General features: G+C 39.8%; 1 protein-coding gene and 1 non-coding gene across 3 annotated transcripts in view; both read right to left on the bottom strand.

The window, feature by feature from the left end:
* Positions 1-15057, bottom strand: part of Zranb3 (zinc finger RANBP2-type containing 3) — a 148442-nt gene extending 133385 nt beyond the window's left edge. Inside the window, exons 1-2 of one of the 2 annotated variants that reach the window (XM_087906571.1) lie at positions 14280-15057; positions 5177-5358 (exon numbers count right to left, since the gene is read on the bottom strand). In XM_087906571.1, coding sequence (XP_087762697.1) covers positions 5177-5337 — 161 coding nt within the window. In that variant the 5' untranslated portion in view covers positions 5338-5358; positions 14280-15057. The remainder of the gene's footprint in view (positions 1-5176; positions 5359-14279) is intronic. The other variant, XM_087906572.1, reaches the window with a different exon arrangement.
* Positions 15058-17326: 2269 nt separating this feature from the next.
* Positions 17327-17454, bottom strand: LOC125406799 (small Cajal body-specific RNA 24). Its single transcript, XR_007234019.1, has one exon.
* Between the last annotated feature and the right edge of the window lie 5488 nt (positions 17455-22942).

The raw sequence follows: 22942 nt of genomic DNA, 5'->3' as shown, positions 1-22942 counted from the left end.
AAACAATCCTAGGATTACCTGTGGTAGTTGATATAGAAGATCTAGTCATTGTAGACTACAGAAATTATGGGCTTGTGGGAAAAGAGGCAAGAATTAAAGTTTCCTTTGTGGGACTGTGAATGAAAGATGGAAACACACACACACACACACACACACACACACACACACAATCAGATTACTCCAAAGCCAGAAAAAAAGAAAGAAAAGAAAAGAAAAAAAAAGAAATGAAAAGAAAAGCACCAGACAGACAGACTGTCTGTCATCAAGCAATCAAAGGCTGTCGAGGTGTCGAGGACTTGCAGGGCGTGGAAGAGCTACACGAGGTTAGTAGGAATATAATTCGTGCAGATACTGTGGAAATGACTATGGAGGCTCCTCAATGTACTAAAAGACAGTCAGTGCATATCGGCAATCCTAGCACACCAGAGGCAGGGCAGGAGGATGTGAGATTGAGTTCAGTCATGGCTACACAGCAAGTTCCAGGCCAGCTTGGGTGACAGACATAGTGCGATCTTCTCTCAAAATCAGTCAATTAAATAAAATTCTACAGAACTAAAACTCCAAGCCCATATGATCCAGACCGACCACATCTGGGTACAGAACTAAAAGTCAAAGACAGCAGACAGGACAGATATACACACATTCACACTTACTGAAACACTACTCACAAGAGCAAGCCACAAAATCAGCCCAAATGCCCAGAAACAAATGAAATGGTAAAATAAGTGAGGTCTATAAAAATATTATTATTATTAATATGTAATACTAAGCACATTTTATTAAATCACAAACACCAAAAATATGTCATTTGTAGGAAAATGGATGAAACTGGGTATTGCCATGTTAAACAAAGTAAGCAAAACTGAAAAAGATAAAGATCATATGTAGACTCTACATGAAAAGTAAAAAGGAAACTGTTTGGGAAGTGGAAGGATACCAAACTGGGGACTAGGGCAGGCAAAAGTGTTTGCCATGCAAACTTAGTGGCCTGAGTTCAATCCCTCGAACCCATCTATACACAAAGGTGGAAGGAAAGAACCAATTCCACAGAGTTGCTCTCTGACCGCTACACTCATGTAATAGCACATGTGCCTTCCTTAATAATTAAAATAAATGGGCCGGGTGGTGGTGACACACCCCTTTAACCCCAGCACTCGGGAGGCAGAGGCAGGCGGATCTTTGTGAGTTCGAGGCCAGCCTGGTCTACAAGAGCTAGTTCCAGGACAGGCTCCAAAGCCACAGAGAAACCCTGTCTCGAAAAACCAAAAAAAAAAGTAATGATTAATAAAAATTAAAATAAATGAAATTAATATTAATATTAAAAATAAAGTCTAGAGAGAGAGCTCAGCAGTTGGGAGTACTTCCCATTCTTGCAAAGGACCTGAATTTGGTTCCCTCCACCCAAGCAGCTAACAACTGTTTTTAACTACAGCTCCAAGAAATCTGATACTCTCTTCTGGCCACCATGGGCACCTGCACACATGTTATATACACAAACATGCAAGCATATACATAAATAAAAATAAAACAATTAAAATTAAAATTGGTGGGCTAAAGAGATAGCTAAATGGATAAGAGAACTTGCTCTATAAGCATTAGGACCTGGGTTCAAATGCCCAGAAGTACATAAAAGACCAAGAATGACTGTGCATTAGTAAATTCAGAGATATTGGGGACAGAGACAGGAGGATTGCCTGGATTTACTATCTCCCAGTCTAGCTCCAGGTTCATTGAGAGGCAGTGTCTCTAAGGACTATGATAAAGCAGGATATCTAATAGTCTCCTCTCACCTCCAGGCATGCGTGGGCATATGCAGTTGCACACACACACACACACACACACACACACACACACACTAAAAAATAAATTTAAAAAAGAAGGTTCCTAACAGATACATAGAATAAATGTACAACTGCATTATAACACATCATAGCCAGATGATACGCATGACTCTTCAGATTTAAATTTGAATTAATTCAAGCCAGCCAAAATTTAAAATGTACATTTTACTTGCATTAGCTACATTTTTAGATCCAATAGCCACGGGTTGCTAAATGGGTATTGATTGGAATGGTCTATGTGCAGGACATTTCCATCCTGGCAGAATATTCTGTTAGGCAGCACGCACCTAGAAAAAGGAACCTGATTTACGACAGTGATGTCAATACACTCATATACATCAATTAAATGAAACAAACAAATAAATCATTACTTTTTTAATTTAAAAAGCTCAATACACCTAATTGTAGATGAATGGGGAGATAGCAATCCACAGTGTTAGAAGTCAGGACAGTGTTCCTTTGAAGATGAAGGGGGAGTAGGAATCATGAGGCAAGAGGACAGTTTCTTGCTATTATTGTTGTTTTTGTTTGTTTGGTGGTCGGTTGGTTGGTTTGGTTTGGTTTTTTTGAGACAGTGTTTCCCTGTATAGCTGGAGCTGTCCCAGAACTCACTCTATATACCAAACTGGCCTCAAACTCAGAGATTCACCAGCCTCTGTGTTGGGATTTAAGGCGTGCACCACCACCATCTGGTTCTTGCTATTAGTTTTGTCTTTATTGAAAGATGGTACAATATACATCCCAGGATGGCCTGGAGTTCACAATTCTTATACTTGAGTCTCCAGAGTTCTGGGATTACACAAATGTGCCACCACTCTGGGATCATGCTCTCTTTTTTATCTGTGAGATGACTACACTGAAAAATCTCACAAACTTTGCGTAAATAATCTGTATACCTTTCTACATGTACACTATAGATCAATAAGAAAAACGACTTTTAAAAAATTAAATAAGTTTGTTAACACTGGCTGCTCTTCCAGAGGCCCTGAGTTCAATTCCCAGCAACCACATGGTGGCTCACAACCATCTGTAATGAGATCTGGTGTCCTTTCTGGCCCACAGAGATGCATGTAGACAGGATATTGTATATATAATAAATAAATAAATTTGAAAAAAAACTAAAAATTGACATTAATTAGCCAGGCACGGTTGTATATGCCTTTAACCCCAGCGCTCAGGAGAAGAGGCAGGTGAACATCTGTGAGTTTAAGGCCAGCCTGATCTACATAGTGAGCGCTAGGAAATCCAGGGCTACGTAGAGAGACCCTGTCTCAAAACAAAACAAAACAAACAAACGAACAAAGCAAAGGTATTATCTAGCACACAGAGAGTATAAAAACATTACTAAAAATAGAGTAAAGATTTTGAAGTAAAAGGCTAGCTGGAATTATAGAAAAAGAGAGGATGGGAGGGAAATGATGAGGTACTGCCTGAGAACCTGCTAGAATCAACAAACACTAAACACAAATTTTCTATGTTCAAAAACCCAAAATGGGATAAATAAAAGGAAAGCATGATGAAAATGAATTATTCTGAGAATGCAAAATTCCAGAGACAAACACTTCAAATTAGAAGATATTGCACAAATAAGATTTGGAATGACTTAATATTATTCACTTAACAAAAATTTTCAAATGCTTAGAATAGCCGCCAATAAAAACTACACTTACCAGAATTCATCGCTCACCCATTAATACAATCACAATATTTACACTAGTAACATTTTGGCCTAGCCACTCGAAGCTCCTTTAAACACATACATGCTCATGTGTTTGTGGGATGTGAGCCACCGGTAGCATAGTTCTTCACCCCAAAGCTCTCTTTTGTTGTTGAATAGATTCTATTTTCTTATTCATTTAAAAAAATATTTCGAGGTCCAATAAACAAAAAGTTCACAGGAAACCAACACAACACTGTTCATCTTTCATTTGCTAAATAATACAATCCAAATTTTAGCTACTCAAACAAAAAAAGGACAATTCTAATTACAAGAAAGGTAAAAATCTCTACCTTAAAAATGCATGTTTGACCCGCTTTTTATTTGGTTTTCTTTTCTTTTGAGAAAGGGTCTGTAGGGCTGACTCACATGTCTCCTAGGTGCTGGAATTTTAGGTACATGCCACCACACCTTCAAAATGAATGAATTTAGCTTTGTAAACTGCTCACTTCTTAGTTTTCTCACTGTATTGCAGACTTATATTTTTCTAGGAATGGTTAACAGTCTTAGGACAAGTGTTTGGAAATTCCTAAGATTAGCTCACTAAAGGAAGCAGGCCCTGGCTGAGCACTGCAAGGGAATCATTTGTCCCAGCTGCAGTAATGGGAATACAAAGGCACGTTCTAGCTGGTAAAGCCAAAGGGTGAGCTGTTAAAGAAGCACGCCAAGACCACAGAGAGTAAGTGGCTCAGACTTAAACATGCGCTTCCTACCCAGTTTTCAGGGACAAGCACAAAGAAACAACGGCTAACTAACTAAAGAAGCTAAAGGCTATCAAGTGCCAATTTTGGATGGCATTTGCAACTGAAACCTGAACACAGACATCGTGGATATAGAGTGATCTAACCCTTACCAAAGTAAATCTGCAAAGGAGATGCTTAGCTAGGAAAGACTGGAAAGAGATAGGGATAAGGTGAAAAGAGTCTAAGAATCTTAGGTACCATTTATAGCCATGAATACAAATGCACATAATAGGAAAAACACCAGTATCTTTTTTTTTTTCTCAGATCAGGTTTCTCTGTAGCTTTGGTGCCTGTCCTGGAACTAGCTCTTGCAGACCAGGCTGGCCCCGAACTCAGAGAGATCCACCTGCCTCTGCCTCCCGAGTGCTGGGATTAAAAGGTGTGTGCCACCACCGCCTAGCTGGAACTAAACTAATATGTTCACGCCTTTAATTCCAGCACTTGGGAGGCAGAGGCAGGCGGATCTCTAAGTTTGAGGTCATCTTATTCTACATAGTAAGTTCCAGGACATCCAGGGCTATATAGAGAGACACCAGCTCAAAAAAACAAAACAATTTTAAAAAGATACAAGAATACCTGAGTTTGATCCCCAGAACTCACATGGTGATTCTGGCAAGCTGACCTCAACAAGTACACATTGCTATATCTGTACAGCAAGCATAAATAAACCAAATGCAATTGAAGCACAGTATTGTTCAATGTATTTCCTCCTCAAGTATAGGTCAATTACAGCTTATGGATAAAGTCTATTTCATTACAATCACTTTGACTATACAAAGATTTGAGATATTTGGAAAGAATGGATTAAACAGAGGTTGGCTTTTTAGTGCTTTTTTAAAAAAGTATTCTTAGCATGCCTTATCAAAGTACTTTACCTGCCATCTCTTCTGAGGGCAAAAATGATGCCATCTTTCTGGAATGGAAGCAGCTTTTCTCTAAGTTTATCAGGTAAAAAATCCAGCTGCGTATATGATTCGCTTGTTAAAGATGAAATCTGAGGTGTAGGAGCCTTGTTTTTGTTACCAGCCGTCAGCATGGTGAGCCTGGATACAAGGAGCTACAACAAACAAAGGGGTGGGGAAGTCATTATTAACCACATTGCAGAACCCCACACGTAACACTGAAAAAGAGTCATATATCAACTGGATTTTTACAAAACTAATAACATTTAAGCTTTCCAAATTATTTTTATTTTCTGTTTGTTATGGTGCTGTGGACGAAACCCAGGACTTGCTAAAGCTAAACAAATGCTCTACTACTGAGCTAAAATTCCAGCTCGGATAATTCTTTAAAAAAAAAAAAAAAAGAATGCGCCAGGCGGAGGTGGTACGCACATGCCTTTAATTGGCATTTGGGAGGCAGAGGCAGGCTCTGTGAGTTCGAGGCCAGCCTGGTCTACACAGCAAGTTCCAGGACAGTTTCCATAGCTACAAAGAAACTCTGTCTCAAAAAAATAAACAAAGAAAGAAAAATAAAGCAAAACAATGACAACAACAGTGAATGCATGTCTCAGGTGATTTAAAAATTCTTTACCCCACGAGCCTGAGGACCTGTTTGATCTCCAGGCCCCATGTAAAAAAGAACCGACTACGGCACAAAGTTTTGCTTTGAGCTTTGCCTGTGCCCCAACATATAAAATGAGGCAACAGTTCTTGTCTAAGAACATTTGGAGAATGAAAGATATAGTAGAGTTCACTTTTAAATAATTCTCTTAAAAAGTAACACTCGCACTGTGCACAGTGGTGCCGGCACGCAGGGAGCCAGTCTGGTCTACACACCAGCTCAGCTAGGGCTACATGGTGTGAATTAGTCTCAAAAAGAGGGTGAGGAGAAAATGATGTGTTTAGAATGATAAAATCCAGAATAGCAAAATTCTCAGACCATATTGCCAAAATAAGGCAAAAGTGAGACAAAGTTGTAGGTATTTCCTCTATTCATCATTGGAAATGTGCCAGAGTTATACATTCTGCTTTGTGGCTAAATCATAGTAAAAATACCTGTTTTTAATAGGTAGAATATTTTCCCTAAAGAAAGTCATAGTTTAAAATGCTTAGCACCCAACCTCTTGAACTCCATAGCACTGTGCATTCAGAAACACGAGTCTCAGTAAACACACAGAGTAGACTCTGTGCTGGACTCTGGCTATCTAGTAGTAAATACAGATGCTCTGAAAAACCGTCTGTAGGAAGGTATTTGTATTGAGCTGGGACAGAATAGGGACTTGTTTTTTGTGTTTGTTTGTTTGGTTGTTTGTTTTTCTCTGGGGGTTTAGAAGAGAACACACATACATATATATCCTTTATGTAATTTTAATATGAATATAGTTTAAAATTAAAGCCTGAATAATAAACTTAGTAACCAAAGCAGACAGGATCAAAAAGAGTTCTTGGAAGAGGTATAGCATATACAAAAACCCTGGCTTAGGGAGAAAAGGAAGACACATCTTGAGAAAGAGTGATGAGTTCTTTCCTCACAGTTCTCATCCCGCCTCACTGGTTAATTATTCTCATCTAAATTTCACTCCTGGACCAGAGCTAAGTTCCTAGTAGCTTTCTTTATTCTTGAGTGTTATCTTACACAAGATTTTAAATATTATTTCTCAGACAACAATTTACACATTTATACACGGGGAACTCTTCTTAACTTCAGATTCACATATCTGACTAGACATGTCTACCTGGCTAAAAGGCATCTGTAAGGTTCCAAAAGTAGAATTCCAACTCTCTTTGCTTCATTCATTGCATCCATTCAGGTACTCAGAGTTCTGTCTCAAACTCCACACCAATCTATCAGCAACTCCTGTTGATTCTACATTCTAATTATATCCAGAATCTCACCACTTCTAATCATTTACAAATCTACTTGTCTGATCTGAGCCACCACTGGCTCTAGTCAGAATTTCTAGGAAAATTCAGCTGGTATTACCTGTGTCCATCTTTCCTTAAAACTTTTTGCGATACAACAGATAGTGGGGTACTCTGAAAGAGGCCATCTGATCATGTTATTTCTCAGAATAGTTCTTGCCTTGAGTCAGATTTCAGTCCCACCAGTCCCACCACAGGCTTTTCTTTTCTTTTCTTTTTTTTTTTCTTTTTGGTTTTTCAAGACAGGGTTTCTTTGGGTTGCTTTGGAACCTGTCCTGGAACTAGCTCTTGTAGACCAGCCTGGCAGAAATCCACTTGCCTCTGCCTCCCAAGTACTGGGATTAAAGGTGTTGTGTTCTCCCCACTCCCTGCCATGACCTCTCCATGCCTTACCTGCTTTTACCATGCTAATTGTTCTTGTTCTTTCCGGTCTCAGAACTTTGCACTCGCTGATCTGCCCGATACCTGCGCGTCTGATCTGAGCCACCATTTCCTAGCATCTGTCACACTCCTCTAAATGATCATTTATCAATAAATAACTCAACCACTCTACTTAGATCTTAACTCCTCATAGCTCTGGCCCGGCCCACCTTTTTTCTCCTCGATAGCCGCTATGAGTTTACAAAGTATTACACAGTTTACATCTTTTGTTGTTTATTTTATTTCTCTTAGTTTGGACATAGCTTCATAAGGGCAGGGGTTTATTGGTATTTTTGCTTTTTCTGCTTTTTTTGTAATAAGGATTGAATGTAGGGCCTAAGTTTGCTTTGAATTTTGTGTGTGTCTCAATACATAAAATAAAACAACAGTTATTGTCTAGGAAAATTTGGGGAAAGAAAGATTTAGTAGAATTCTTTTAATTAATTCTCTTCCTTGTGCATGCTAAACAGGCACTCTACTGCTGAGCTGTATCTCCAGTTTTTTACTTTTTATTTCTAGACAGGGTCTGACTAAGTCATCCAGGCTGACACAGCAGCCTCTGAAGTAGGTGAACCCAGCAACTCAAGATTTCTTTCTGTTTTGTTTACTAATGTTAAAAACCCAGAAGTTCCTGGCACTAAGTACTCACTATTATTTGTCTCTTTAGAGTTTTAAAGGACAGGCTTTAATCCCAGCACCGGAGAGGCAGAGACAGATCTCTGAGGTCAAGGTCAGTCTAGTCTACAGAGTGAATTCAAGGACAGCCAGGGCTACAGAGAAACCCTGACTTGAAACACACACACACACACACACACAAAACCCAACAACAACAACAAAGGTTAGGAGGACCATACTGGGTCCAGAGGTAGGAGAGGGTCAAGGGATGAGAAAATATAAATTGTGGCCATAGGCATGCACAGTGCTAGTGTGCAACTAGTGTGCAACTGGAGTTCATGAGAGAAGCAGCGGGGGGGGGGGAATTAAGAGACTAGTACAGTGCTCTGCATGCTTACAAGTAGAAGTCACTGTAGTATATACAAATATACACTAAATTCAATTATAATATATGAGTGCATTTTGCGGAGGGATTAAGATTAGAACCAGTACTCTTAACAGCTAAACTACCCTCCAGCCCTGATACAACTATATTTATAGGTCATCAGTAAACTAAATCCTAAATCTAATAAATTGGGATGTTTAATTGGCAAAATTTAACATTATATAATAGCATATCAATTGCAATAGAATTACATAATATTTTCTGACTTGTTTATCACAAGGCTTCCTAAGCTGCTATATCAAATGTCAATTACTTTAAAAGCAAAGACACCTTCCATTCCATAGGCAACTGTTTTCAGAAGAAAGATAAAACAACTACCATTTATTGGAAGGTAGCTATGCTCACCAATATACCAGTAACACATCAACTCCCACTTACTGGATAATTAATCTCTTCCTTGGAGGCACTATGCTGAGACATTTTATAAAATCTCTGCAATTCTCAAAACAACTTACAAAGCATTTATTTTTAACATTTATTTATCCCGTGGTGTGTGTGCCCTTGAGAGCGCTGCAACATCTGTGTAGGGATCAGAGAACATTTGGGAGCCAATTGTCTTTCTACCATGTAAATTCTGGGGACTTTCCTGGTCCTCAGCCTCGGCAGTAAGTGCCTTTATCCACTGTGCCATATCACTGACCGACAAATTACTGTTACCTGCATGTTAAAATTGAGATTCTGGACTAATAAGTAATTTACACAAGTCTTAGAACTGACTGGTGATGACACCGAGTCCAGGACTTAGACTGGTCTGATGCAAAAGTCTGAACTTCTCCATTCTACAGCATTGCTTCCAGATCAACACTCATCTGACAATATTTAAGGAGGGAATAGTGCATACCTGTAACCCTAGCACTGGGGAGGTAGAGATAGGAGGATCAGGAGTTCAAGGTCAACATCAGCTACGTAGAGAGTTTAAGGCTACTTGAGGATGATCTAAAAACAAGACCAAAAGCTAGTTTAGACACAGAAAGCTGAAGACCTATGTTAAATTCTCAGCACCTTACAAAACAATCCCAAGTGTGTTCTTTAAACCAAAAAAAATATAAGTAACTAGAAAAAAATGGGAATAAAATTAACGATACTTTTTTTTGTACAGTGAAGAGAGAAAATTACTTTGATATCACAGATAGACACTATAAAAGAATGAAACCGGGCAGTGATGGTACTTGGGAGTAGAGGCAGGTGGTCTATAGCCAGCCTGGTCTATAGAACGAGTTCCAGGTCAGGCGCCAAAGCAACACAAAGAAACTTGTCTCGGAAAATAAATAAATAAATAAATAAATAAATAAATAAATAAATAAATAAGGCTGTTAGATTTGAACACTAAAGTAATTTAAACTCATTTCAGGGGAAAAATTGCATTTAAAGGTTAAAAAGAAAATTTTAAATGTGAGTAAAAGATTCCCCAAATATGTGAAAAACTGAAAAAAAACCTGAAGTATTTCTTTAAAATTATCATGATGCTAGGACAGTAATAGGCTACTTAAAAAAAAAACTAGACATCAACAGGCAATATACATATAAAACATATTCAGCATCAAGGGGATTCAAATTGATACAAATTGTATTAATGAGTCATCACTTTACAATCAGCCTCGACAGAGTAAAGAGACAGGAAATGGGGGCTGAGGAAATGGCTCAGTGGGTAACATGTTTGCTGGACAAGTCTGAGGTCCTGAATTCAGACCTCCAGAACCCATATAAAATTAAACTATAACCCAGGCACTGAGGTGGGTGGGGTAATCAAACACAACAGGGTCCTGGCAGTTCCTAAGGCAGCCAGGATGATATGGGAAGCTTCAGGTTGGGTAAGAGACACTGTCTCAAAAAGTATGGTAGAGAAGAGATTGAGGAGACACCCCAGAGTGAAAGTCTAGTCTCCACAAGCACGCACACAAGTGAGTGCAGCTGCATACCACAGATACACAATCACACACATACGTGGGAAACAGGTTCTCTCCAAGAGTCCTATAGCAAAGAAAATGGAAATAGTTCCTCTGGAGAACAATCTAGGAACCACAGAAGCTCTGCAGCTGAACCGACTTTTAAAAAGTTGGGTAGGTGAGACGGTTCAGAAGGTAAACATTACTGCCGCCAAGCCCAATGACCCACATTTGCTCTCAAGCCCCACACAGTAAGAGAGAACTGACTACCACAGCTCCACACACAGTCTACAGTTCAGTTTGTGCGCACACACACACAGACAAAGAATTTGCATTCCCATGTTAGTTGCAGCACTGGCCACAAAAGCCAAGAGTAAAGAGCAACCTAAATGCCTACCAACAGATGAATTCATTTACATAGTGTTAGTACCAGAGATTCAGGAGATCCTACCATATCCTACATGATGAACTCTGGAGACATTAAGTTCAATAAGCTAGCCACAAAATGTACAACAATGCAGTATCCTGTTAACTTTGTATGAGGTATAAGACAAGCTCTTAGAACAGAAAGCAAGGGGTCAGGGAAGACAGAAAACAGAATTTTAGCTGTGTAAGACAGAAACATTTTACAGTTGTATTGTATAACAAGGTACAAATGGTTAATACACTGAAAGGCCACACTTAATACTTAAGATTGCTGGGCGGTGGTGGCCCAGCACTCCACTCGGGAGGCAGAAGCAGGCAGATCTCTGTGAGTTTAAGACCAGCCTGGTCTACAAGAGCTAGTTCCAGGACAGGCTCCAAAGCTACAGAGAAACCCTGTCTCGAAAAACAAAAACAAAACAAGAATACTTAAGATTGCCAGGGGGTAGTGGTGCATGCCTTTAATCCCAGCACTCACGAGACAGAGGCAGGAGGATCTCTGTGAGTTTGAGGCCAGCCTGGACTACAAGAGCTGGTTCCAAGACAGCTAGGACTGTTACACAGAGAAACCCTGTATTGAAAAAACAAAATCAAACAAACAGACAAAAATGCTTAAGATGATAGATTTTGCTATACGCTTTCACTATGGTAACAAAAAGAAATTTACTAACTGGAAACTGTAAATAGCCATTAGCAAGAAACAGGTTATATTTGAACTACACCATGGAATACAGGTAGCCATAAAAAGTGAAAGTGTTACTGTCACAGTTGACTCACTGAGCTTTAAATAAGGCACTTCATTAAAACAGGTCTTCCTGCTGAGATGCTGGAGCGATGGGTCAGTAGTTTAAAAAAACAAGCACTTTTGCAGAGGACCCAGGTTGGATTCCCAGCTCACAAACCATTTGGAACTTCAGTTTCAGGAGATCCAATGCCTTCTTACAGACACGTACATGGTGTACATACATACATACACTCATATAGGTAAAATAAATAAATCTTTAAAAAAATAAAACAAAACAAAAAATAGTATCTTTCTGCTGAGCATGGTGGTGAATGCCTTTAATTGGAGCACTCCAGTGACACAGGAAGGCAGAACTCTACGACTCACAAACATTTGAGAAGCAATGGTTTAGAGCGGCAGACCTGGGTTCATATCTCAGCCTCAGGCCGTCTTGACTAAGGGGTGAGACTTTAAAATCTTACTGCACTTGTTGAGTCCCAATTCCTTCAATTATTAAACAATACCAAGACTGAGCATATAACAGTGGTAGAGCACATACCCACCAAGTGCAAGGCCCTTAGTCTGTCTTCAGCACTCAGAAATAAGACTCAGAGTGGAGCTTTGCTGGCGCATGCCTTTAATTCCAGCACTCTGGAGGCAGACGCAGAAGTCTCTGTGATTTCAAAGCCAGACTGGTATACAAAGTGAGTTCCAGGACAGCCAGGACTATTATACAGAGAAACCCTGTCTCAAAACCAAAACAAAAGTAACAACAACAAAATACACCAGAGATGCAGCACAGGAAATATGTAAACCCACTTAACCCATTATTGGTTCAGATAAAAGACTCAATCATTATTACTACTTATTGATTTACTCTGGAAGAGTTTATGAAAAAAAACCCAACTAAGCAGTTAGGGATCATAATGCTAAGCACCATGAGAAATTCCAACTCCACAATGGGGCGATGCAGCTCAATAGCGCCTTCTGCTTTATATGCATATTGTACAGGAGGTTATGTGCTGTGGGACAACGGTCTGCACCCTGTCACTGGTATTTTAAATAAAAGCTGATTGTCCAATAGTTGGGCATGAAGTAGAAGTAGGGCAATGAGAATTCTGGGAAGAGGAAAGTTTGAGGCTGCAGTCATCACCCTGAGGCAGAGAACACAAGATGTGACTGCCTCGCCAAAAAGGGTACCAAGCCACGTAGCTAACACAGACAAGAATTATGGGCTAATATAAGTTATAAGAGTTAATAAGAAGCCTGATCTAATAGACCAGTCAGTTTATAATAAATGTAGACCCCTGTGTGTTTATTTGGGACTAAACAGCTGTGAGTGGTGTGGCTAACATAGAGGGATGAAACCCCTGTCGACAGCAATGAGTTCATTAATACACACATATGCACTCACACATGCAAAAGTATCACATTAAAAAACAAAGACTTTTCCCCCCTTAACAAAGAGAAAGTACAGCTAGAGCTGTTACAGAGAGAAACCCTGTCCTGAAAAACAAAACAAAACAAAACAGGAAGTAAGACGGCTTTGGCTGTCTGCAAGTTACAGATATATTTCTGTATCTAGGATTGCACTAGTTAAGAGTTTCATTCGTGTGTATAAACACCTCTTATGAGTACCAGGACACAAACTTGATAAAACTTCAATAAAAATAATGAAAATAGACAATCACAGTTTTTAAATTTAAAAGTAGAAAGCAAAGAAGAAACCAAATCAACACACAAAACAGGACTATGAAGATGCTGGGCTTAGGGAGATATTAGAAGACATTAATTTTGTTTAATCTTTCTCTTCCTCACGCTTTTTAAACAACAACAACAACAAAAAATTTTTTTAAAAGCCTTATCTTTCTGTGTACTATTGTTGAACCCTTTAAGTCTGGTACACTCACTACTAGTTTAAGTGTTCAATAAATATTTACAAGAAAAGTTGTAAGACAAAGTCTCCATTAAAATGATGGGAGAGACTCTGAAGGACATCACACCTGAGATGATCAGTCTGGCATGCCTCATTTGCTAAGTTTACTAGGCTGTGAATTCTGAAGCCTTTTTGATGATGTCTTTTGGTCACTTGAGTAATACAAGTGTCACCTGATCACCACTTAATATTATGAATGAGTTATTCAAAAACAGAATGGCAACAGGACCATTCCATTAGTCTAACAACCCTGAGCTTTCTTCCTTTAAAGGCAACTTCTGGAGAGTGTTTGTATAAATAGGAGGAATTAGCTCAGGACTTTGAAGCCCTTCCAGTCAAACTGAGGATACAAACCCACGCTGCTTCAGGTTCAGTGGATAAAAGCAAATTAAAGGGCCCTCTACAAACTCAAAAGAGGTGCAATCTACTAGTGAGCGAAACTGATAAACACTGGGTCCGCAGAAAGAAAAATCAGGATAAGAAATTACATTAGGGGCTCGGAAATTATACTCATGTCATCTCACCTTTCTCTCTCTCTCTCTCTCTCTCTCTCTCTCGCTCTCTCTCTCTCTCTCTCTCTCTCTCTCTCTCTCTGTGTGTGTGTGTGTGTGTGTGTTTATTTTAGACAAGGTCAATTCTGCAGTCCCAGCTATTCTAACACTCACTTTGTAGCGCAGCTTGTGAACTCGCGTCGATCTTTCGGCTTCTTGCTGTGATTGGCATGAGCCAGGATGCCCGACTCTTACCCACTCTTTTCTTAAAACGCAACTAAAGTATATTCCCACCTCTTGCCCCACACAGCACTCCCAGACCGCCAATACTGGTATGCTAATTTGAGAATCCGCAACTCCCGCCAAGGTTTTTGCAAGTGTACTCGCCTAGGCGGAAGTGACGTTAGGATGACCTGACAGTGGGTGAGTTCAAATACCAGCACTCTAAAACCCTGTTGTGGTGTTCCGAGAAAACTGTCCACCCTTCTTTTATATTTTCTCTCCTCCTTCAGTGAGGCGAAAAAACCTGACGAGAACCTTGCGACCTCATTCGAAAGTCCAAATTATTCAAAACTTTACCCCTAGCCATCTGAACAAGAAGGGCGCATGGTAACCTCTCAAGAACTACAATTCCCATGAGACGAGACAGGAAGCAAGTGGAGGAAACTGCACGGGGGTCGCAAAGCATCTTGGGAACTGTAGTTCCACAAGCCAAAGCACTCCGCAGTCCTGCTCTCCACCACTAAGACTGGAGAAACCAGGTGTTCCGCTTGGAACCCGTTACCGCTAAGGGGAGGAGCCACATCCCTAACACCTTCCCCACATCTCCCACATGACGGACAAAATTCTCCTTTTCTCCTCAGAAGGTCTACAAACATTCCCTGAAGAAATATAGCTGCCTTCCATATATCCAGTGACTAAAATCTCCCGGAACTAGACTACCTCACGGTCCTTACTCGTGGGAAAAGGTGGTTCTTTCACAAGTGGGCAAAATGGCTGACCTCCCAGCTTCATCATTGGTTGTCTATTGCGTCCTTCAAGAACGATCATTTGCCAAGGATTGGTTCTTTCTCTTTTGGGGGCTGGAGATAGACTTAGCCCAGTTCTCCCGCGGCCTCGCAGTGATAATGGGGTGGAGCCAAAGTGGTTTTTCAAACTACGATTGGATACGCGTTATGTCACTCAGTGTTCACCTAGCGTATGAGGGACCCGGCTACCCATCAACGCGAACGGGGAGGCGGGGCTAGTGCGTGGTGGGAAGGGGCGGGATCCTGCCGCCGCGGCTGCCGCTGGAGCCGGTGTCCGGGCTGGTGATGGGGTTAATTCCCTTCCGTGAGACTCTTCCTTGCAACCAGCCGGCCCCGCCGTCGCCCCGCCACGCCGCGCTCACGCCGCCTCCTCCTTCTCCTTCTCCTCAGTAACGCGGGTAAGCGATGTCGTCCCCTCCCCCGCCCCGTCCCGGGAATAACGCGCTTGCTCCCCTCCCCCGCCCGCCCGCCGACCGGTAGCGCTAACGGAGCGGGAGAGTCAGGCAGCCAGCGAGCGACAGCGTCACTCCCGCCACCCCGTCAGGGGTCGTGGGTTTCGGTGGCGAGCCCGCCCGCTGCTCCCGCCGCGCCGTGCCCGCCGGCCCTCCGGGGGCCATGTGCAGCGCCAACCCCTTGAGGCCTAGCGGGGGAACTGGGGACAGGTTCCCCGAGCGTCCCTGATGCAGCTGCTGCTTTCGTGAGCCCCGGAGATCCGGGAAGGACCGAGGGGTGAAGCAGCCACAGCCAGGCCGAGCTGGAGCTGGGGCCGTTCTCGGAGCTGTTTTCCCGGGCCCGGCGCAGATACCCAGGGCTAGTAGCCCCGCTCCGGGGATTTGTCACCCTCGCCGATAAGGAAACAGCTCGTTGAGCCTGTGCTGCGAGAAAAAAAACATAGTGGAGAAATTAGCAAGAAAGTTAAATGACTGTCAGAGCCTTGGTTGCTGATGGTCCTACAGGACGCTGGCTATGATGTTGTTCACTCCCCTCCCCCCCATCCAACCCTGTGTGTTGGAAGTTTTTTTCTCATTTCTGCTTTGTTTGTTTGTTTTTGTTTTGTTGTGCTGATTACGTGCGAGAGGGTGTCACTGTTGTTGGAACTTGCTTTTATAGATAAACAAATTGGGCCTGGCTGTTGTGACCTATGATTTGGGCCCTGAGATAGCAAGCCTTCTAAACTAGCTAGAGGTGAAGAGGTATCTTCCAAAACAGTAAAGTTTAATTAAATAAGTTGAATTTCTGTAGAAGAAAAAATGAATTTTCAGCATGAATGAATATGCAGAGACACGGATACCCCAACACTAAAGTTATAGTTGGCATGGGTGAGTTTAAAGAATCCACCCCCAACACACACACACACACTCGCCTTTGGGGGCATGGTGTTCGAGACAGGGTCTCTGTAGCCTTTGCTGTCCTAGAACTCCCTATGTAGACCAGGCTGGTCTCATAGAAATCAACCTTCTGCCTCCCAAGTGCTGGGATTATAGAGGAGAGAAACTACCACCCAGCTAAAGAAACTCCTTAAATTTAAATGTCTTTGATTTCAAGAGCACTGTGTCATTAAAAAGATTGTTCAAATCAAACTGTAAGTCCCTTTTTGTAATACTTGCATCAGTAAGGTTCATGTAGCTACACATTTAACTGAACAAACATTATTAAAATTTTTCGTCTTTAGCTATATTTTAGGGAATTTTCTTATAATTCCATCAGGCTTTGATAGTGTGCTCATCTTTTCAAGTTCCACTGTTTTTGGCTTAGGAAAGTATGACTTAATGAATCTGGTAATCTATAATATAATGATTACAGACCACCCCATTTCTAAGATTTACTAGTTTCTAGAGTAAACTGAGAAGTCTACTCTTTTGATAGACTATTTCTTCAGGGTTGGAGAAATCTATAGTACCTTAGGAATCTGCCATATTCTCAAAATAATGTAAGTAGATACCGAAGTGAAATAGATCCATTAATTTGGATCAAGAAGTAATCTGCTTGTGTGTTATTATTTTTTAAAATGTGGTACATAGCTTTGGAAGGTAAGTTCCCTTAGCTCTTCTGTGAAGTTCTTATACATTGCCTAGCATATTTCTGAGAACTTGATAATAACAGGTAATTTATGCAATGATATTTTTAGGTCTCATGAATTCTTTGCAGGGAAGAACTGATGAAAATACAGGAGACTACATTTTTTTTTTTCATAAACATCAGTAGTGGAACGATCCACCTTTTCTTCTTGTAAAGGATGAACAGAAAGCTACTATATTTCTCCAGGACATTTATAAAAAGTTATCTTCACCTTGAGAAGAAATTGACGAGACTACATTCTTTTACTAGTTGTAGGATCCTTTTGTGAGTCTCTGTTAGGTGTCCTCATCTGTATAATGGGGAGGATAATGCTTAATCTATGGAGTTGAGAGGCCTAGATAGAGAATATGTAAAGCTACTAGGATTGTATCTCATACATAGTTATTTTATTACATTAAATTTAATTTTTGTTTTCTCATTTATTTTCATATTTAGTGTTGTTCATGTGCACAGGGTATTGCTGCAGTCTCAAAATTTCTTCTGCTGTTGAGTATTGTAGGAGTGTTAATATACACAATGACCTAAAATAATAGCTTATAGCCATTTTTGTTTGTTTTATTACATTTACTTAGTTGGTGGCGCACACAACTGCCATAGCACATTTTGGGAGGTTAGAAAACAGTGGTACAATCTGCAGAAGTCAGTTCTGCCCTTGTATCATGTTGGCCCCTGGGATTGAACTCAGGCAATCAGATTTGAAAGCGGAGTGCCTTTATGCACTTAGCCATCTTGCTGGCCTCTAGCTAGTTTTTTTTTTTTAAGCAGAAACTACATGAGAAATTGGTCATTGGGTACCTAAGAGAATTTTTACAAGATTTTTTTTCCTTTTGTTTAAAATTTGCGTATTTGAAATGTATTTCAAATAGATTACCCATAATAACAATTTCTTTTGTGTTGTAGTAGTTAGGTGTTACAATGTTGTCTAAATAGTTAATATGTTTCAAGATCTAGTTTACAGTTGCTGTCCCAGTCATTGTGCTGCCAGGGAAGGCAAGTGCCTCTTTGATACGCAGTTAAGATTGAGCAAGTTATTTGAATTTATGTGACCATACCAGACTGTTGCTTTGTGCTCTTCATATTTGTTGGTTCGGTTTTGGCTTTTTGTTGTTTTCCTCAGTGCTGGGGATTGAACATCTAACCTCACACATTCTAGCACGTTCTTTCCTAATAAGCTAAATCCTTGCTCTTTAGTTTCAACCCCTAGTTTAGCAGTCCTTGAATGTTTCTTTTCTTTGAAATAACATGTTTCTTTCTGTTCCCCAGCTGTTTTGAAAATAGAGTCCGTTTTCACACAATAAAGGTGTCCTTGGGGTTTGTGCAGTTGAGGCAACTTTAGATTAGCAAGCAAACAGTTGTGCTGTGAAGTGTTGATGGCAGTGATAGCCAAGGTTGACAGCATCTCAACAGCCAAATGGTACTTGGGTTCTTCTCTAAGGGGACTTACCAAGTAACAAAAGAAATTTTCTTTTCGATTGATGTTTTAAACTATAGAGCTATAACTGACCAATGGTAGTGCACACCCTTATCCCAGCCCTTGGGAGGCAGAGACAAATGAATATCTGAATTTGAGGCCAGCCTGGTCTACAGATCAAGTCCCAGGACAGCCAAGGATATACAGAGAAACCCTGTCTCAAGGGGGAAAAGAATCCAGTTATAGTCATTTGGGTTAATATTAAGCTTTAATTCTCAGAAGTAAGGAAGTTTAATAAGGGTTGATAAAGTTTTTTTAAGTGTTACACAAATCATGCTAAAGACTCAATGAGTCTGTAATATACTGTACCTACTTGAATAGAAAACTTTCTTATTAACACTATTGAACTATTGTACAGTGTCCAGCAGTCATATGTCACAGAGGTGTGGTTATGAGTGAGAATGAAAATTTTGCTCCTGTTACAAACCACAGAACCAGTGATGTTTCTATAGTCACTCTTGCCTATAGGAAGAATGATGTACTTACAGCTTTAGGTAACTAAATTGACATGCAGATGAAAGAAAAGGAAATGAGTTCGTTTTTCCTAGTATAATACTAAACTTAAAAAATATTAAATTGTCTTTCATATAATTCTTGAGGTTTGCTGTAATCTTTTATCAGTAATACATGTCATGCATCAAATAACATAAATGAAATTTCTATCAAATTAACTTTGGTTCTCATATAAGGTACAAATTAAACAAAATTAAACAAATTTGCTTGTATTTGATGTTAACCTACATATGAATATGTGTAATCTCCAAAATGTGGTTTAATTAGTCACCAACGGACAAGTGACAAGATACTAAGCCCTGGTTCAGAGCTAATTCTTGTCTGGCTTTCCCAGTAATTTGATTTTTTTTCAGGTTTTTACAGCAATTTGATTTTTTTTTCAGGTTTTTAGTATTTTGCTGTGGTTAGTCTTCACATATGTTACATTAAATGTTTCCTTACATTTTATTTTGTTCTTCACTTTATTAGTTGGCAGGTGACTGCCTTTTAAAAAATTATTTATTATTACTTTAGGTGTGTGAATATTTTGCCTGCATTTGTCTGTGTACCTCTTGTATGCCTGGTGCCCTCAGACTTTCAAAGAGATCATCTGGAACTTGAATTATAGACTTTTGTGAGCTGCCATGTGGTGCTGGGATTTGAATCTAGTTTCTCTGAAAGAGCAGCCAGTGCTCCTAACCCACTGGGCCATCTCTCCAGCCTCTGTGACCTCTTTTCTTAATTTTGACTGTAAGCTCACTTCTCCAGACAAATTGTATGTTTTGAGCCTCTTACTCTGTAAATACTAGGTCACTTAGCATTTTTAAAGGGTGCTTCTTTGGCCTTCTTAACTTATGTCATCCACAACTTGCTATAATTTCCTTCCAAAAGAAATTAAATTGAGAAATTGTTTGTATTCCTGACCTTAAGAGGCAGTTATCTGATGTCTGGTGCAGGGAAAGTTCAACCATTTGACTTCTGCTGGTTTTAGTTTACCGAGTGACAGAGCGAAGCTGCCTTTGCAGACTAGTTGTGCAGGTAGCTTTACTAACCTGTCTTCTACATGAAAGGGGTTCCATAACTACACTCAGGTGTCACCTTGCAATTTGAGGTAGAAATTTAATCAACTGTGGGTTCTTCTTGATGCATTGGTTATCATACTAAGGGAAGATCTAGAATATAAAAAATTTAAATAAAAAGTTTTAATGTGAAATTAAAATATTCTGCAAGAAATAGCTTAAATGAGTGTTAGCCTCCCCCCATTTTTTTTTTTTAGTCTTGAAAAAGGAACTTCCATTGTTGTTTAAAAAAAGTAATTGGGTGGTTGTTTTCTGGAAATAACTCCAATGATGTTCACTGGCTAAGTTAAACTGATATATCTATAGCATTCTATGCATGGAATACTGTGCAGCAATAAAGGGGGCAAGTTATTGGTACAGCAGCATCTTGGAAAAATATGATAACTTAAAAAAAATCTTAGAAGGTTGAATGCCATATGGTTCCGTTATATAACATACTTGAAAGGATAAAGTTGGGATGGTGATGGATGATGATGGGGAAGGGTGTAGTGGTGAAACAGCTCTGTATCTCGATTGTGGTGGTTGTTGGTAAATTAACCTATACATTTCATAGAATTGCACCACACTCTCAGATAAGTCTTGAGTGTGGTTTTGCTTTGTTTTTTGGTTTGGGGTTGTGGTTTTGAAACAGGGTTTCCCTTTGTAGCCCTTGGCTGGCCTGACACTCACTGTGTAGGCCAAGCTAGCCTCAACTGAGTAAGGTTTTAAACTAAATAAGTCGCTAAAAAAGTAGCTTTGTTAGTAAAAGGTATTCTCATTATGGTATTAGGGGAAGCTAAATGAATGGTACATTTTAGATTTTACTATACTATTTTTGTTTGTTTTCAATTTCCTGTGAACCCACAGTTATTTAAAACTTAAAACACACTCGGGCGGTGGTGGTGCACACCTTTAATTCCAGCACTCTGGAGGCAGTGGCAGGCAGATCTCTGTGAGTTCGAGACCAGCCTGATCTACAGAGTGAGTTCCAGGACAGGCTCCAAAGCTACAGAGAAACCCTGTCTCAAACAAACAAACAAATAAATAAAGTTGTGAACTAAGCTGTGCTATTTAAAAGGCTTTTAAGAATTTGCACCTATTATTGTGGTGCACACCTTTAATCCAGCATTTGGGAGGCAAAGGCAGGTGGATCTCTTTGAGTTTGAGGCCTGGCCATCATAGAGAGTTCCAAGACAGCCAAGGCTGTTAACACAGAGAAACCCTGTCTCCAAAAAACTTTGACAAATAAAAATATTAAAAGGGTAAAAAATTTAAGTTTTGAGAAGTAAGGCTTTTTGAGTTTTGATATTATTTACTTTTGGTAGCGCTGGAGATCAAACTCAGAGCTATCCATATGGTGTCAAGTACTCTACTGCTGAGCTAGGTCCCTAGCATTGTTTGTTATTTGTTTATATTTTAAGATGAGGTTGCCCTGTTACCCAGGCTGATCTGGAGCTACTGAGTGCAAACAATCCTTGGAACTCCCCCCACCCCCTCATCCAAGTAGCTGGAACTCCAGGGTCATGCTATTGTACCTGGCTGAAATAGAACATTTTAATAACTAGTTTATTGTAGCCAGTGTTCTCATCCCTTCCATGAATACTTTCTTGGTTATCTAAATGATTTTTGTGTTTGAAAGTCTTTGTGAAGTAAAATATACTCGAGCTGGAAGAAACTCATTGAAGCACAGTACTTGATTCCCTTTTCATAAAGTATGTTCCTTATGAAACAGGAAGATTGATGAAAATATTAAGGCCAACCAAGGCTATATACTGAGTACCAGGCCAGCCAAGGGTAGGTACATAGCAAGTTAAAATAATGCAACATATAAATAATCTTAGATTTAGCCAGTGTAGAATTTCTTGTGCTACTTTGTTTTAGATAGCTTTGGGGATAATCCACATACCTTAAGAGTTATGAATTTGAAGTATACAGCTCACCAGTTTTCATGCATTCATAGGTTATGATACGATAGGCATAATCCAACTGTAGCCTCTTCATTGTCCAGATAGAAACCCTGTACCCATCAGAGGTCCTCCTACCACCACACATACACCCCACTTCAATCAGCAATAAACAGAAATCTTTCTCACATTTGTCTGTTCTAGTCATATGTAGGTAGCATTGTGCAACATGTGGACATCTTTCACTTGGTGTGTTTTCAAGGTTCACCCATGTTGAGCATTGGTCAATTACTTGGTGTCTGTCTTAACTTTACATATAATCGTGATAGTAGATATTTAGTGGTATCTTCATTTTTTGATTTACATTAGTCTACAGGGTAAAGATAGCCAATAGCTTTGTATATGCTTATTGGCCACTGTTAATTTTTGTAGACTTTGATATTTAGATATTAGTTGTATGACTCTTTCCTATTTACTCAGGATTTTGAATGTGTATTCCAGGTAAAAATACAGGTATGGGTGTGAACATATCAAAAGCCTAGTTCTAAGCCAAAACAAAGAATTAGCTAGTTCTTGTTAGGAAGAACATTTTTTTAATGGGCATGTGTTATATGCAAAAGAAAGTAGAATATGTTTGGCTAAGTGTAATGGTCTTAGATTGGAGTCGTATAAGAAGGCATGAACAAAGCTGAGCTCAGCAATGTTTTCCATCTAGTCTCATGAGTGTAGAGGATGTTTCTCATATATATGCAAGAAATAAGAATTAGTAGGGAACAAGAAATAGGTAGACATGCAATTTCAGATT

This window comes from Myodes glareolus, chromosome 5 (assembly GCF_982192425.1).
Source record: "Myodes glareolus chromosome 5, mMyoGla1.1, whole genome shotgun sequence".
Taxonomy (NCBI): domain Eukaryota; kingdom Metazoa; phylum Chordata; class Mammalia; order Rodentia; family Cricetidae; genus Myodes; species Myodes glareolus.
This window is presented reverse-complemented; position numbering and strand designations above follow the sequence as displayed.